At 36.2% G+C, this 15,532-nt stretch overlaps 2 protein-coding genes across 2 annotated transcripts in view; one reads left to right on the top strand and one right to left on the bottom strand.

Moving 5' to 3' along the window:
• The window catches only part of LOC116167571 (transducin-like enhancer protein 4), a 91,102-nt gene that overhangs the window by 56,155 nt on the left and 19,415 nt on the right, over nt 1-15,532 (bottom strand). The window lies entirely within an intron of this gene.
• LOC116167570 lies at nt 6,937-11,940 on the top strand. The gene is made up of 2 exons (XM_031482960.1): nt 6,937-9,655; nt 9,710-11,940. Exons 1-2 carry the CDS (start codon nt 7,898-7,900, stop codon nt 11,798-11,800), a joined length of 3,849 nt encoding a protein of 1,282 aa, XP_031338820.1. The 5' UTR covers nt 6,937-7,897; the 3' UTR covers nt 11,801-11,940.

Raw genomic sequence — 15,532 nt, 5'->3', positions numbered from 1 at the left:
CAAGATTTGACTACTTTCAACAACCGCAACCACAAATAAGCCACTCCTTATAATTTCAGCATTAACATTTCTCAAGCATAAACACATCAATAAAACCGCGACATTCTTTCACGATTTGCTTCACCGAAACTTGACGCGTTCCGAGTGTATTTTACTCAAATCTCACGTTTTCAATAAATCCTGTTGTAATGACTGTAAAGAAAGCACGAAACGTTTGTTGAGATAAATCCGTTACGGATGTTGTTGCCATTGTCGTATTATCCAGATCTACAATGAGTTTAATGTCGTTGCCAAAAAGAAACCTACCTGACTACGTCACGCCGATTATTGTCGACGAAATTATTTTTCCCACTGTGCCTATGTGTGCCTCTTTCTTGAACACAAAAGCTTCTTTTCGGCAAACGAAATTAAAGCGTGTAGATGGCAGGTATTTTGAAGCACAAATTTGGAACAAGTGATTAAATGTTATTAAGTGTTGCTTGTCTTGCTAAGAAAGAAATATGTAAATGAAAGTGGATTATGCAAAGCGTTTTGTTGTAATTTGAAGCTATAAATTCCTATCATGTAATAACGCAGATGATGATAACTAAGAACTGCACGAATGCGTGACTACTAATGGAAATTTATGCGTGTCTGTGTGTTATTTAAAAAACAATTAGGAAATGTAACAGAAATAATGCACCCTACTTTAAACTTCGGTCGCAAGGTTTAACGGGACAATTTTTGATGTACTTTGTCTTTACCTCGAAACAAAGATTTTCGTACATAAGAACGTCCAAATAAAAACGATGTACTTCCGGCGGGACACTGAATACTGGGTCAACATTCGTTTGTAAATGTACAGAAACTGCATATACTGACAGACAATTTCTTCTATTCTTTGGTTGTAAAGAACATGTGACCTGAACCTGAATGTGCTGGTTTGAATACAGTCACTTTATCTGAATTTTGTGTTCTCACTTCACTTTCTGTACACTAGTAGCATTGTATTTATAAACGAAAATACAATGCTAGTTAGTATATTTAAAGTTTGGATTTAGAGAATATAGGCAACTGGTGATGCACATGTAATTCAATGGGGCGTGCATTGCCTCAGAACTTCATTCACCATTCCATAAGCAAGGGGTGTATATGATCGGAAAAATATGCATTAGGTAGATAGATGTACAGAGCATAGTTTCCATACAATATAAACTGATATTTTGTCCATTAATATATGTTTAAAAAATCTAGAAAACATGCGTCAAAAGAGTTCATAGTTTAGGAATTAATTGCAAAAATTAGGGAGCATTTTAAGCAATACGAATGTATGGGATCGGTAGCGTGAATACTTATCTATATTTTGGCAATTTATGTGAAGCTCAAAAGTTTTCATAAAAAAAGTGGTGAATGAAGTTCTGAAAAATGGGCATGTAAACTGGAGAAATGGAAATAAACTACGCAGCTGTGACTAATATCGCGGTCAACAGTGTCGCTTCTTTCTCACAGAGGGTGCCACCAAGAGTTTCATGAAGTCGGTAAAAAATACGATAAAGATATGAAATAGGTACCTAAGCGCTTTTATCTTGCGATGGAGTTGTTCTTACTTTTTAACTAGGCTAGTACCGTTGAGCTAGTACTGTGTAATGGGGATAACAAAAGACAAAAATTTACGAGCAAAAAAAAACTAGCAGGCTATGTAAGTTGCCTATGTTAAATCATTTAGCGATTCTCTTTCAAGGTTAAACAGAGCCTGCTTGTAAAAGAATTTGCTGACAGCAAGAAAAAGATCGTTCACTGGTATATTTTTATTTTGTCAACTACTTGCTTCGAAATTTATTTGGTTTCTCTTTCCTATTCATTGCAAAAGGTAACCTCCTCTACCTATCGTTTTATGAAATAAATAATAGAAATGGGGATAGGTAACATTCCTTTATAACAAATATCAAAATTTTACGTTATTTTTAGAACAAAGGGCTGTTGTATATTGTTGTTGATGTCTGGCAAGTTGCGACCTTGTGTGGGTGTTTATTTGTAATGCGATTTGTTTGACCGTCTTCCTTATTCTTTATCTTTGCTTATTGCACTTTGCAGATTAAAATACCGTAATTTATAATCCATACTTGTTGCAAATTAAATTTTTTGAACTTCAATAGTACCATTGAATAAAGCTCTTTATTCAATGATAGTACCTATTACATATTATTAGTATTAGTTTAGGGCCGGTTGCACAAAGACAGTTTAAACCTAGCTTGGAATTAACCAATGGATTACGGTCTAGGATTGGTTGAAATTTGACGTTTTGTCAAATTTCAACTAATCATATGTCTTAATCCATTGCGTTAATTTAAACGAAGTTTTTTTTTTTTTTGTTTTTTTTTTTATTAAGGCTTTTCGGGGTCATGCCCATTTTGCCTACGATGTAGTTACCTCAAACTAGGGATAGACAGTGGTTTTAACATTTCACGCACAGGGGCCGATCAGTGCGACTTTGTACCACACATAGGATGGCCACGGAAGGTTCAAATACATGTAAGGATATGGACACAGATGAATGTAACGGTTACAATACTATGGACGCACATAAAGTTACAGTTTTAGTTTAATTTCTCTTACATAATCAATGATGGCATCGTAGATTGGTTTCCGGCAGCTATGTAGTAAGGTCGTGATATTTGTGGGAAATGCTACGCCTTTTTCGCTTAGCTTTTCTAATAGGTTCCTAATTTTGGCCTCACGCTTAACACAACTAAAAAACAGATGATTCAAGTCGCCCTGGGGATCTCCGCAATCGCAGTTTGGGGAGTCTAGGATACCAATGGGCCGGATATTTACCGTGCCCAAACTTTAACCTTGCTATGGTAGTATAATAGAATCTAGAAATCTGCATGTTTTTGTACCAGTGCTCTTTAACAAGGTTAGGATGAATGATGGAGTAGTGTGTTTTTTAATTGAGTAAGCGGTTTTCCAGTAATTTTCCCATTGGAGATAAACAGTGTTTAATTTAATTAGTCGTACGACGTCAGACTTGGAGAGAACATTCGTCATGCATCGTCCATTTTCCACGCTATCTTTTGCTAAGGCATCAGCTGTCTCGTTGTGTTGAATGCCCACATGCCCCTTTACCCAGTATAGCTGTATTGTGCTCGACATTTTTCGAAGGTGAATAATCTGCAGTGTAATCTCTTGTAATATAGGATCTAGTTTGTCATAGCTCGTCTTCGCCTTTATTGCTTGGAGGACTCCAAGGGAGTCTGAAAATATTATCGCGTGCCTGATCTTCCTTTCCACAGAATACTTTAGGGCTTCTAATATTGCGAACGCTTCAACGGTAAATATGGAGCATGACTTGCTTAGCTGAAATTTAGCCGAGTATGAATTTCGGCTGTCATAAAAAGCACAGCCGCAACCTTTCTCAGTTTTTGAACCGTCGGCAAAAATCAAGGTAGCTCGCGACAATTCATTTGTTATATTGTTAAACAGTTGTCTATCATGTTGAGCTATGCCATTGAATGGAGGATATATTATCTCAATTTCTTGCATAAAGTCCAGAAAACTAAAGTTATTTGGAATTGGTGGTGATCGAAGGTTATTTGGGGTTTCCTTTAGTAAGGCTGCTGTGAGAGGAGGAGATGGCTTTTTTCGCCAGTAGTCTGCAGTTTGGTCAAGGACGAGCAAATTGGATATCTTGACGATTATGTGGTTTAAATTGTTAGTTTTAAGTTTGATTATGTATTTCTCAGCAAGGAACTGTCTCCGGATATATAAGGGAGGCTCGTTTGCTTCAACTTGCATTGCTAGCGTCGGTGTAGATATCATTGCTCCCGTACATGTCCTTAGAGCTTTGTTTTGAATTATATCTAGACGTTTTAGTTGAGATTTGGGAGCGTTCCCATATAAAAGGCAACCATAATCAAGACGTGCTCTGATGTAACTTTTATACATTAAAAGCGCTGTATGAATATCACAACCCCATCCCACCTTTGTTAACACTTTGAGTATGTTCAATGACTTTTCGCATTTTATTGTGAGGTAATTAATGTGTTCGTTCCATTTTAACTTGTTGTTGATAATCAATCCCAGATATCTGATAGACGTCCGTAGATTATATTCGACATTATCCAATCTGATGAAACCGGTAGGGATGTTCCTCTGTCTAGCAAACAGCACTACAGAAGACTTTTCTTTGCTCACTTCAAAGCCGTTATGTAAGAACCACTTATTTGATTCACTCACCGCAGTAGACATCTTGGCAACAACGCCATTTAACTCTTTGTCAGCAGCTAATAGGCATATGTCATCTGCATACTGTATGACCGTTACTTTGTTTCTAAATTGTTCGTGGAAGTCGTGCGTATATACATTAAACAAGATAGGACTTAACGTTGAACCTTGTGGCAGTCCTAACGCTATTGTTCTGGGTCCTAAGAGGGTATTGTTGGGTGTTTTCAGATATATGGTTCTGTTTCTGAACAGGTTTGATATAATCCCAGCTGCTTTCTTAGGAATCCCGATTTTACACATTTTTTCCTCCAGTATGTCTAGGTCAACGTGATTGTATGCATCTTTAATGTCTAGAAAGAGGCCGCCCGTGTAATACTGGTGTGATAGATTAGTCTGAATTTCCGTGATTAGGTCAGATAACGCTTCCATGGTACCTTTATTTCTCCGAAATCCGTATTGCCTGGGTGGTAACGCAGGTGATCCTTCTAACCACCATTCGATCCTCGTTTTGATCATTCGTTCGAACGTTTTATACAAACACGATAGCAGGGAAATAGGGCGATATGATTTGAATTCGTTAGGATTCTTGTTGGCCTTTAAAATAGGTGTCACCACAACTACTTTGAAGGATGCTACTTCTTGACCGTCACACCACATATTGTTATACGCTGATAACAGTAATTTCTTCCACACCTCAGGCAAATACGCTATCATGTCGTAGGTAACATTATCGTGCCCAGGAGCTGTATTTTTTGTAGTTTTTAAGGCCCCGTTAAGTTCTATCGCTAAGAATGGTTTAAGTAAAGGGACTGCGTTTGTGCAACCGGCCCTTATTAAGTGTAATGTGTAATAATTGACCTATACTATACAGGGTGATTCAAATTCAAAGGCCACCGTGGGGATCTCGGGAACTGTAAGAGATAGGTAGTTTACATTTGACAAAGTTACCCTTGATGGTAACATCATCTAGTTTTAATAAGAAATAACGTTAATTCGTAAAAACGCAAGAAACTACTTACGTACGTTACTTAAGACAAAGGCAAAAAAGATGTTTTACAAGCATTAAAAACATTGATGTGTACATTTTTGAAATCAGAAAAAAATTCTCTATCAAATCACACAAAAAGTAAAAATTACTTCCATAAGAAACAAAGTTGATGATAGTTAACCGGAGACGAAACGTCAAACTTCAAATTTAAAGTAGCATCTTGTAGAGGGAAAAAAGTGGCCATAATAATGTGTCATTTATTATTAAATATCTTTGTAAATAACTATTAACTTCAGTAAAAAACAAAAACGATTTTCAAAATCTCGTTTTTTCCGGATATCTCCGAAAGTAGTCAGAATTTCAGTTTCAAAACTGTTTTTGTTAAGCATCAAAATACACAACTTTGCCAAATTTACCACCTACCTATCTCTTACATTTCCCGAGATTCCCATGGTGGCCCTCGAATTCGAATCAGCCTGTCAATTACTAATTTACAAAACACCATCCCTCGAATGTAAGACATTGGGAACAAATGTATATTTAGGTATAAACGGCTAAAAAATTTAAAAAAAATCGGTATACCGTATGTCCCCGGATTGACTTTACAAGAAGAAAAACTTTTACTATACTTTTTGACAAAAATCCATTCTCCATAAAAGCTTTTGCTTGTTCTAATTCGAAATGTCCCTACCGTTTCAGAGAAAAATATAAAAAAAACGAAAATATGGTTGAACTTTTCCAAGTCCTAAAAATCAAAACGCGTCTTTACTGTAATAACATTTCGTTAGTTACAAAGTCTTCGTTACCTGTTATTTGAATAGGCACTAGGATCGTTATAATAACTTATAAGTATAACAAACACCACACTTCGTAATGACATTGAATTTCATTAAGTGAAGGAATCAAGAGTTTTACTGAGGGTCCTCCCAAACAAAAAGCCCCTGTCGCCACTTGTGAACCAATTTTACGACCTTAATTTTGAAAGTCCCCCATGCCAATAATTACGCGATTTTTACTTCATAAGTTACCTTACAAGCGGTTCATTATTCTCCTCAAGTTATGTGCTGTAGAGTGCTAATTATAATTTTGTTAACCTAGCAGTCTGTAAGGAGCCGTGAACGACCTTGCGTTTGTGCTTTGTATCTTCTTGTCGTGTGGTTATGCAAATCAAATTGCATTTATTTTAAAGCACCCTCTGTGTTGTTTGGGGCCCACTTAAAGAGAGTATAATTATTTAAATATTTGTATAGAAAACTGCTGTAGTTACGCTATTCATTATTAGGTACCAGCACATTCTAACGAAAAAAACTTTGTCCTTTACTATGGGTACTTCTCTTTTCAGGCAATCCCAGCCTTAAATCTGTGCTAGTAGGTACACGTACACTACCTACCGTATAGTACACATTGCCTTCTTGTAATGCACAATTCGCTGCCTTTGTAAAAGCATGACAATTTCCTTATGTCCCGACACCTACGTCCAGATAATGGAATTTAAAGGTGTTCCCATTTCAAAGGGAGTATTGAGGCATACCTATTGAATATTGAAAAATTTGATACCCGCGCTAATTAAAAAACTGGAAGCAGTAACAAACATTTGTCAGGAAGTTTTTGGTATTTGTAGGGGCGAAATACGCATTTAAAGTCGTTTCTCCAAGATAACTTATCTATAAATGAAGTTGGAACAATTTTCAAAATTGCTATAGGTTCGTAAAGTTATATTTAGGCGAGGGGTTGGTCACGGAGGAGATTTCTCGTTTCGAGCTAAGGCAATCCGAGGATATTCGAGGAGATCTATAGGGAGATTCGAGGAGATCCGGGGAGATTCGAGGAGATCCGGGGAGATTCAAGGAAATCTGAGGAGATTCGAGGAAATCCGAGGAGATTTTGAGGAGATTCGAGGAGATTCCGAGGAGATTCAAGGAGATTCTGAGGAATGCGAACTGCAAAGCGTCGCGTAAGCAACGTTGTGGAAATTTCCGATCCTCGCTCGCAGTTTTGACTCACCAACTTGCAACGCATCTAGGAGGGGTTTATCTTTGTTTTGTGCAAGCACATGCGTTTGTTGCTTTCTATTTTTAGTTTCATCCGCATAAAGCATGTGATTTGTGCAAAATTTATGTTGTGTAATGTGTTGTGAATAAGGATTTCGATGAAGGTAAGTAAAAAAGTGTTTTTTTTTCTACATATTCATAGATTAGGTATAAACACAACAAAAGGTACATTTTCAATTGCACTTAGAAATTTGCTGTCCAGATTGAGAGAAAATTAATGGGTATTTTTTTAGAATAAAAACTTGGTTTTTGTAGACACTGCACCAATGTATCTTAGCCGCAAATTGGTTCTTTATTTACCTTTGCATTTATGGTTATAATAAGCAGTGTTAATACCTCGTATTTCTCCTTCGACTTTAGTTTAATATTTTTTCAAGGTAAATAATATATCATTTTCATTAGCACTGCGCTTATACGAAGTGCGTCAAAAATATTATTTGGGGCAAACTCCTAGTGGCGGCGCACTTTGACAAAATGCATGAAGATTTATTTCAATTCCACCTCGAATTTCACACTTTATCTGTAATTAGGTCTTAAGTGCTAGTGATACATCCGAGGATACATCGGATGTTACCACAGATGTATCTACCCCTTTTTCAAACATTGCTTCTGTCCTTCATTTCAGCGTGCTGACCTACCATTTTGTGGCTTGACTATGGGCTCGAATATGAATAACGAACACACAACCAACAGTGCGTACCAAGGTACGGACGAATTTGAGAAAGAAATACCAGCATTACCTCAAGATTTAAAAAATGTTTTAAAAATTTCGGGTTATTACAATATTGAATCATTAAGTAACATTACAAACGATGATATACAGGCAATAGAACAGTTTGGAAGGGAGGAACTAACCAGTTTAATAGACGAAGCCGAGTACGAGCAATATTTCGGAGTGTATAAAAGAGTACCACAAAAGTTTAAACTATTACCTGGTCATAAGAAGTTGTTAAAAATCGCATCAGAGACACTTAAAAAAAAATTAAACGAACAAAAAAATATTCAAAAGTTTCAAAATCCATTAAGTTCTCGACAACGTAATTGCCCAAAAACTCAAGTGAGAGAGGAAGTTATTGATTTGCATTTAGAAAAAAATAATTTAAGAAAAGAGCTCTTAAAAAAGTGCAAAGATATAATTCAGGAAGCAACTTTAGATTTAAACAAAAAAAGTGAATATCTTACCAGATTGGACAATATTGAGGTAACTGTTCAAATAGGGCACAATGATGACCTGTTTGGCACAGTCTGTTGTATATTATGTCAAAATAAAGTAAAACTTTTTTTTGAACAGCGAAAAAGTACTTGCGCTCCGCGGTGGTTAAGAGGAAATTTCTACAAGCATTTTAAAGCGCACTTTTACACCAAGATCCCTGCCAACAAATCAACTTTAGTGTCAAACGAAATCGAGAATGAAACGAATTCCCAAGGCAATTGTCGTCCAAATAAAAAATTTAAGACAATGCTCAATTATTTAGAAAAACCCTCGGAAAACCCCAAAATCGATTTTTTAAGTGTGTCGGGCATCGAAAAAAATTCGAGTAATACTAGTCACGTTGTTTCGCACATCGATTGTGAATTTAATCTCCAATCAGAACCCAAACGTCCCAAACCATCGTCAACAATAACCTCGACAATAACTAACGATCAAACTCGTGATCAACTAACGAATCAACAAGCGTGCACTAAAAAAGTTAATGTAATACAAAATGTGTTACTGAACACAAAGTCTGATGATACAGTGAAATCTCGGGTGGAATTTGAAAACAAATCAGAGGAGAATTTAAAAATTCCAGATCGAGCTGCAAATTCAAGAAGTGACAGGATCAAACGCAAATTATCTGTAATACCTCAAAATCAACCCTATATAACAACATTTTTCCCTTATGTAAATAGCGTAGAGAAAGTGATGCAAGAAAATGCAGAATTAAAAAGATTATTTTTGGATAACTGTAAAAAAATAAATGTTTTTGAAAACCATCCCAATGAAAGTAGCGACGACGAGAATATCAAAGGTTTGTTAAATTTGCTAATCAAAACAGCCACAGCAAATAACAATAATACAAAGAAAAGCAATAAGTACAACCTCACCTTAAAGAAATTCTCTAATTATCTATTTATCATCGGAGGCAGATTACTATACGAGACTTTATATCTAAATTTGAATGGAGCTTTGCCTTCTATATCTACTGTACAACGTGAACTATTCAAAAATTGTTCCATCGAAGAAGGTGTTCCAAGAATCAAGCAGCTGAGTGAACATCTATCGAAACGCAATTTTCCAAAAACAGTGTGGCTTAGTGAAGATGGAACACGTATTAATGGCAGGATCCAGTATTGTGCATCAACCGATACAAATGTGGGGTTTGTATTACCTATTAATCCTAATGGATATCCAAACAATATGGCATTTAAAGTAAGTATAAGAGATTTTTTTCGAAAGTTCACAAAGATTTTTTTGTATGTTTAGGCAACATCAATCCAGGAAGTTAAAAGACAGTTTCAGGAAGAGAGTAAGGCTAACTACACCTATGCGTTGGTGGCCCAACCTCTTATAGCTAAAAGTCCGCAATTTTGTTATTGTCTGTATGGCACAGACAATAGGTTCTCCTCCAGTGATGTGCTTCAGCGATGGAGAACCACAATAGCTATGGCCAAAGATAATGAAATTGAAGTTCTTGGCATGTCATCTGATGGGGACAGTAGATTACTAAAGGTAATGAAGTATGTAACAAAGTTATCTTCCGCGCAAAACAATGATGGATGGCCGTGGTTTCATGCTGAACTTAACAACCCTGAAGTAATATGCGTACAAGATACTACACACATAGGAACTAAACTGAGGACTCGACTAATTAAACCAGGAATATTATTGCCGTTTGGAGACTATATAGTTTCCAGTGATCATTTAAAATATATTATAGAACATTTTTCAAAAGATGTGCACCGTTTAGTGCTAACTGATATTAATTCTCAAGATAAAATGAATTTCACCGCGGTGTTAAAAATATGTGATGCAAAAGTATTAGATTTATTAAAAAGTGCAGTTCCAAACAGCGAAGCGACTATCTTATATTTGACTATTGTAAAGAACGTTCTGGATGCTTACATGCAACAGGATATCAAATTGGATGAAAGATTGTATAAGATATGGTATAGTGTATTTATACTACGAATCTGGAGGCAGTGGATTAAAGAATCCGATATATATACATTGAAAGACAATTTTATCACATTAAATAGCTATACGTGCATTGAATTGAATGCTCACGCCATGATTTTACTTATCAGAAAATTTGTTAGTGACAATAATTTGTCACCGAACATGTTTCTTCCCCATCTTATGAGTAGTCAGCCTTGTGAGCAGCTATTTAGAGCTACGAGATCCATGACCAGTACCTACTCTACTGTGGTGAATTACAGCATGTTAGAAATTTTACATAGGTTAAACCGTATTCACTATCTAGAAGATGCAAAGCATGAACTTCAAGGAAATTTCAATTTTCCCAAGAGAATGAGAGTCAGCACTACAACTGAAACTTACTATGAACCCATGACTGATTGTGATATAGAAGCTGTAGTATTAAAGTCACAAAAAGACGCAATACATACTGCTGAGAAAATGGGAATCATAAACTGCGACAGATGGACATCTATGATGGAGCTGAACAAGGTACAAATAGATGTAGATTGTGACGAAAAATCAAATGCTGGTAATGAAGAGGACGGCGACCGAATCGATGATGTTGTGCAATGCGAGGTGCCATGTGACGAACAAAGTACGGATACATCAAACAATAATACATTGATAGAAGCGATTCAAGAAAATGGTGATGATGATGTGGATGCAGAGGACACTGAGGTATTGAAGCAATGCTTCGGCGAATCGTTAGACTTAAAGGATTACACAGAGAAGGTGGACCTAGATACAAATAATCTATCAGGAGGCCCGTATTTAAAAGTGGTTTTGAAAAATGGTGCCACTAAAACCGTAAAAAAATCTTCAGTATGTTGGATGCTAAATGAAAATATATCAAGATTGAGTGCTGACCGATTATATAGGTTTAAAGGCCAAACGAATAAAAAAAATATAGTGTTAAACAAAAATAGAAAATGTATTAAATATGTAACCGAGGATGAAAAAAACTCTAAAAATCAAGTAAGGAAACGTAGAAGCCGAGATAACAGCTCATCAGAATCGGAATTGGAAATTGAAAATATCGGCCTTCACGATTCAGAAGACATTTCAGATGAAGAACCGAAAAAGATAAGTAAAGTCAACGTAAACATTTTGAATGAACATTACTATGCTGTGAAGTACGATGCTGCGTGGTATATAGGGAAAGTGGTCAATGCAAAGAAAGAAGGGTTGGTGCAAGTGAAATTTCTGAAAGAAAATCTTCAACATTTTTATTGGCCTAAACAAGAGGACGTACAAAACGTGGAAGTGATTCAAATTTTTTACGGACCTATAAAAATGTTAGGTTCAAAACCTATGAGTTTATCGTGGTCAGACAGACAACAAATTTGTAATTTATACAAAAATTTAAAAAAAAGTTAATTACTTAAACTTTACTTTGTTCCCTCGTTTGTTCCTATCGTTAATATTAGAATGTATTCAATAGGTATCGATAAGTAGAAACAGTGTTATTTTGTTTTTTTTAATGTCCAGTAATTATATTTGATTTTACATTTTTTTAATAGAAGCATAACTGTTTTTTTTAGTACGTTTTATTTTGAAATACTCGTGCGCAATGTGGTAAGTATTGTTTTGTTATTTACGTTTCTACAAATTGGAAATCAAATCCTCATTTTTTAAACATTATACATATACCTATTATCACCAATCTAAAAAAATCCGGAAATTCAAATGAAATCCATGAGATACAGAAGATTAAGTATATTGCGATCCAGAGGAGATCCGAGGAAATTCGGGGGAGATTTGAGGAGATCCGAGGAGATTTGGAGGAGATCCAAGGAAATTTGAGGGAGATCCAGGTGATTTGGTGGAGATCCAAGGAGATTCGGAGGAGATCCGAGGAGATACAGGAGATTTGGAGGAAATCCGAGGAGATTTTGTGAGGAGGCAATCTTTCGTACCAAATAATGTGTAGTGAATAACCCCTCGTATTTAGGCAATAACGCCAGGAGAATTTGTTTCCATTTTTCTTTTTCAAAATATAGCACCCTAACAGCCCTCGACGTTACCAGTAAAAAAAGAGTATTTCAAAACATTTTACGAAATCCCGGCATTATTGTCCTCTAGCTAAAGCATTCGCCTTTCACAGGAATATTCGACCCCTTCTGCATTTTCACACAGAATTCAGATAACGTGGAACAAAATCAAGCGTTTCCGGGCAACGGAACGGATGTACTGCGCATTATCAAATTGGTTTGGGCACGTTGTCCTTCACTGTGCAGCATACTTGCATATCAACAGCATCAAATGTCCACGAAAATAATTTCTTGGAATTCTTGCAGATTTAGAAGATGCTATAGCTAATATTCTAGAAATCCCGATAGACATCGAAGCGCCATAAAAGATTAGTAATAAGAAACGAAAGGGCCATTTCCACTTAAACTAGATCGAGTCTTGCTGAGTTGAGGTTTGTCAATTCCGGATAAGCTAGGTATGTAAAATGATTTTAGCCCATTTTTTTTGGGCATTTAAAAATCTTTCACACGCTCCCAGAGCTAGTATATCAAAAATTTGTCTTGAAAATCTTTTATATTTTATTCAACAGGTTTCCAAAGAAGTTCAAAAGATCACCAAAAATCTTAGAGAGCCCATTACAATGTTTTAAATTCTTCATTCTTTTTAAGAATTATCTTTCTAAGGGCATTTGTGTACCCTTGAGAGATTTTGAGAATCTTTTAGGATTTTTATGGGCTTTAAAGATATATCTCTTAAACGTTCTAGAAATCTTAAATTTTAAGAGTTTTACTTTTAAAGATTTTCGAAAATTGTAGAACCTTTAAGACTCCCAAGCAGCCATTGTGTGTCTTTAAAGATAATTGAGAATCGCCTCCAGTCTCGAAAAGTCTCCAAAAGCTTCCATAGCCTCATGAATACTTTAGAACCTTTTACGATATTTTAGTGTTTAAGAGCTTTGAAGAGTCTTTAAGAGCTGAACATTGGAGAGGAAGGCTCTTAAATCATTATGGCCATCTAAGAGTCTAGACTCCCCAAGAGCCTTATACATAGCTTTTAAACCGTTGAAGTATTTATTTATTGCCCTCCCTTGTTCTGGGTCCTCAACCTTTTGCTAGGTGGCATTGGCGTTTGGACATTTTTTAGATCATTTTATGTTTAAGTTTTTACATCGCCAGTAGATGTCTGGTCTAAACGATTCCGCCCTTCGAGAATACCCCCCTCCGACACACCGTTCTGCAGATGTTTGCACTAAAAATGTTGACATCACCAGTAGATGTGTCTTTTTATGAGTACCCTCTTGCAACACTTCGTTTTCAAGATATTCGCTTCGACTTCGCCAATAGATATGTCTCGTCCACGCAATTCGTTTTGCCTTTGAGAGTACTTTCCTCCGACAAAGCATTTTCGAAATATTCGCTTGTACAGTTCTGACAGTACCGATGGATATATTTCTTCCAAACGTCCCAGTGAGATCCGACAATCTGTTCTTGAGATATAAGGAATTGTGTCCGATTATCCCGATTACGATAAGGGATAGAGAGGCGGACTGTAGACTGTGTGCAAAATCTGAGACGAATTGGTTGTTGCATGCAAAAGTTATGCACGTTTTACTTTCAAAAACAGCATCTCAGGAAATAACGCATGTCCCCCCCCCCCCCCACCTATTGCAAAACATTTCAGGACTCTAAGAGCATTCCCCTAAAATTAGTTCAACACGACAGAAATGGGTCGGACGGACAAAACGCAAACAATAGCACATTTGGTTTAATTTTTAAAAAAGTGCGTTATGAACGTGGGTCCGGTCTGATAGTTTTGAAACACGCATTTTTGCATACAAAAGATATCAGTTTCAGGAGATGATTTAGTAGGGTTAAACTGCATCTGCATAAGCGAGACGAATTGGGGGCCGAGGGTGGGTCATTGTGAGTTTCATAATCTTATATTTGAATATCAATTTTGGAGATTCCTCAAAACTACTAGATTCGAAGTGATTTCAAGAGTCCTTTAGGAACTTAATAATCCAGAAGAAACTTTAGTCCTTATTGAGCCTATAGGTTTTTACTCGGGTTTTTATAAGAGAACATGAGAGCCTTTAAAGACTTTAAAAGATTTCAAGAAACTTTAAGAAAATTTAGCAACCTTTAAGTAGTGGTTATTTTGATCCATAAGACGTCAAATGTCTCCAAGAATTCACAGTGGGTTTTACAACATTTTATGGCCGAATATCCGAACCCTGAAGAGTTTCTAGCTCATTTTTCGAGCTATATTTACGATCTTAAAAAAAGTATATCGGAGCTTTTCAAATGTGCCGACAGTGTGCAACTGCAAGGGATCGAAAGGAGTCCAAAACTCAAAAGTATTCTAAAAGTCTTTAGCAAACCTTGTTCTTAAAAGTACTCCTTAAAAATCTCTAATGCATTTAATAGTCCGAGTCATAAGTTCATAACTAATCTCAACGGACTACGAAATACCTCAAAGAGTCTCCGTGAGTTTTAAACAAGCTTATACAGTGCTTGACAACTCTTAAGAGTCGAAGTTCCAACGTCCCTTTTTTACGTCATTTAAACTTTAATAGCATAGTCTTTAAGGATCTCGAACGTTGAAGAACCTTTAACGCCATCAAGAAGCCTATATCAAAATAAACCTGATAATTTTTTATTCAAGCATGTTGTTGTGAAATAATGTCATGGTCTTCGGGATTATTACATATAAATATACATTCGCGTGAGTAATTACGCTTAATTTTTCTATTGATTCATTGAATACTTCGAATGCTATTCGTAGTCGAAGCATTTGTAGATTATTTTTGAGGTGCTGCTCCACTCATGCTAGTTACGCTAATTAGAGTACCTAGCATTCCTGACAGCACCTCAAAATATTCGACAATACTTCGATCGCGACTTCGATTACTAATGGTATTCCTGACAGCACCTCAAAAACATTCGACAATACTTCGATCTCGACTTCGATTACTCACGGTATTATATATCAATATCGAACGCGTTTCAACAACTAGACTGTCATCGTCAGCAAACAACTGCTGTTCGATATTGGCGTTTGCATACCATGACCAGAGATGACCCTAACGAAATAAGTCATCAAATTTGGTTAAGACATATAAATATTGGTACTGCACTG

Source organism: Photinus pyralis, unplaced genomic scaffold (assembly GCF_008802855.1).
Source record: "Photinus pyralis isolate 1611_PpyrPB1 unplaced genomic scaffold, Ppyr1.3 Ppyr1.4_LG4, whole genome shotgun sequence".
NCBI classification, from domain to species: domain Eukaryota; kingdom Metazoa; phylum Arthropoda; class Insecta; order Coleoptera; family Lampyridae; genus Photinus; species Photinus pyralis.
This window is presented reverse-complemented; position numbering and strand designations above follow the sequence as displayed.

What these genes read in the sequence shown, in the direction of transcription:
- LOC116167570 (XM_031482960.1), top strand. Translation starts at nt 7,898, where the DNA reads ATGGGCTCGAATATGAATAACGAACACACAACCAACAGTGCGTACCAA. An exon ending in CAAACAATATGGCATTTAAA is followed by an intron (nt 9,656 to 9,709) that starts GTAAGTATAAGA and finishes TTGTATGTTTAG; the next exon opens with GCAACATCAATCCAGGAAGT.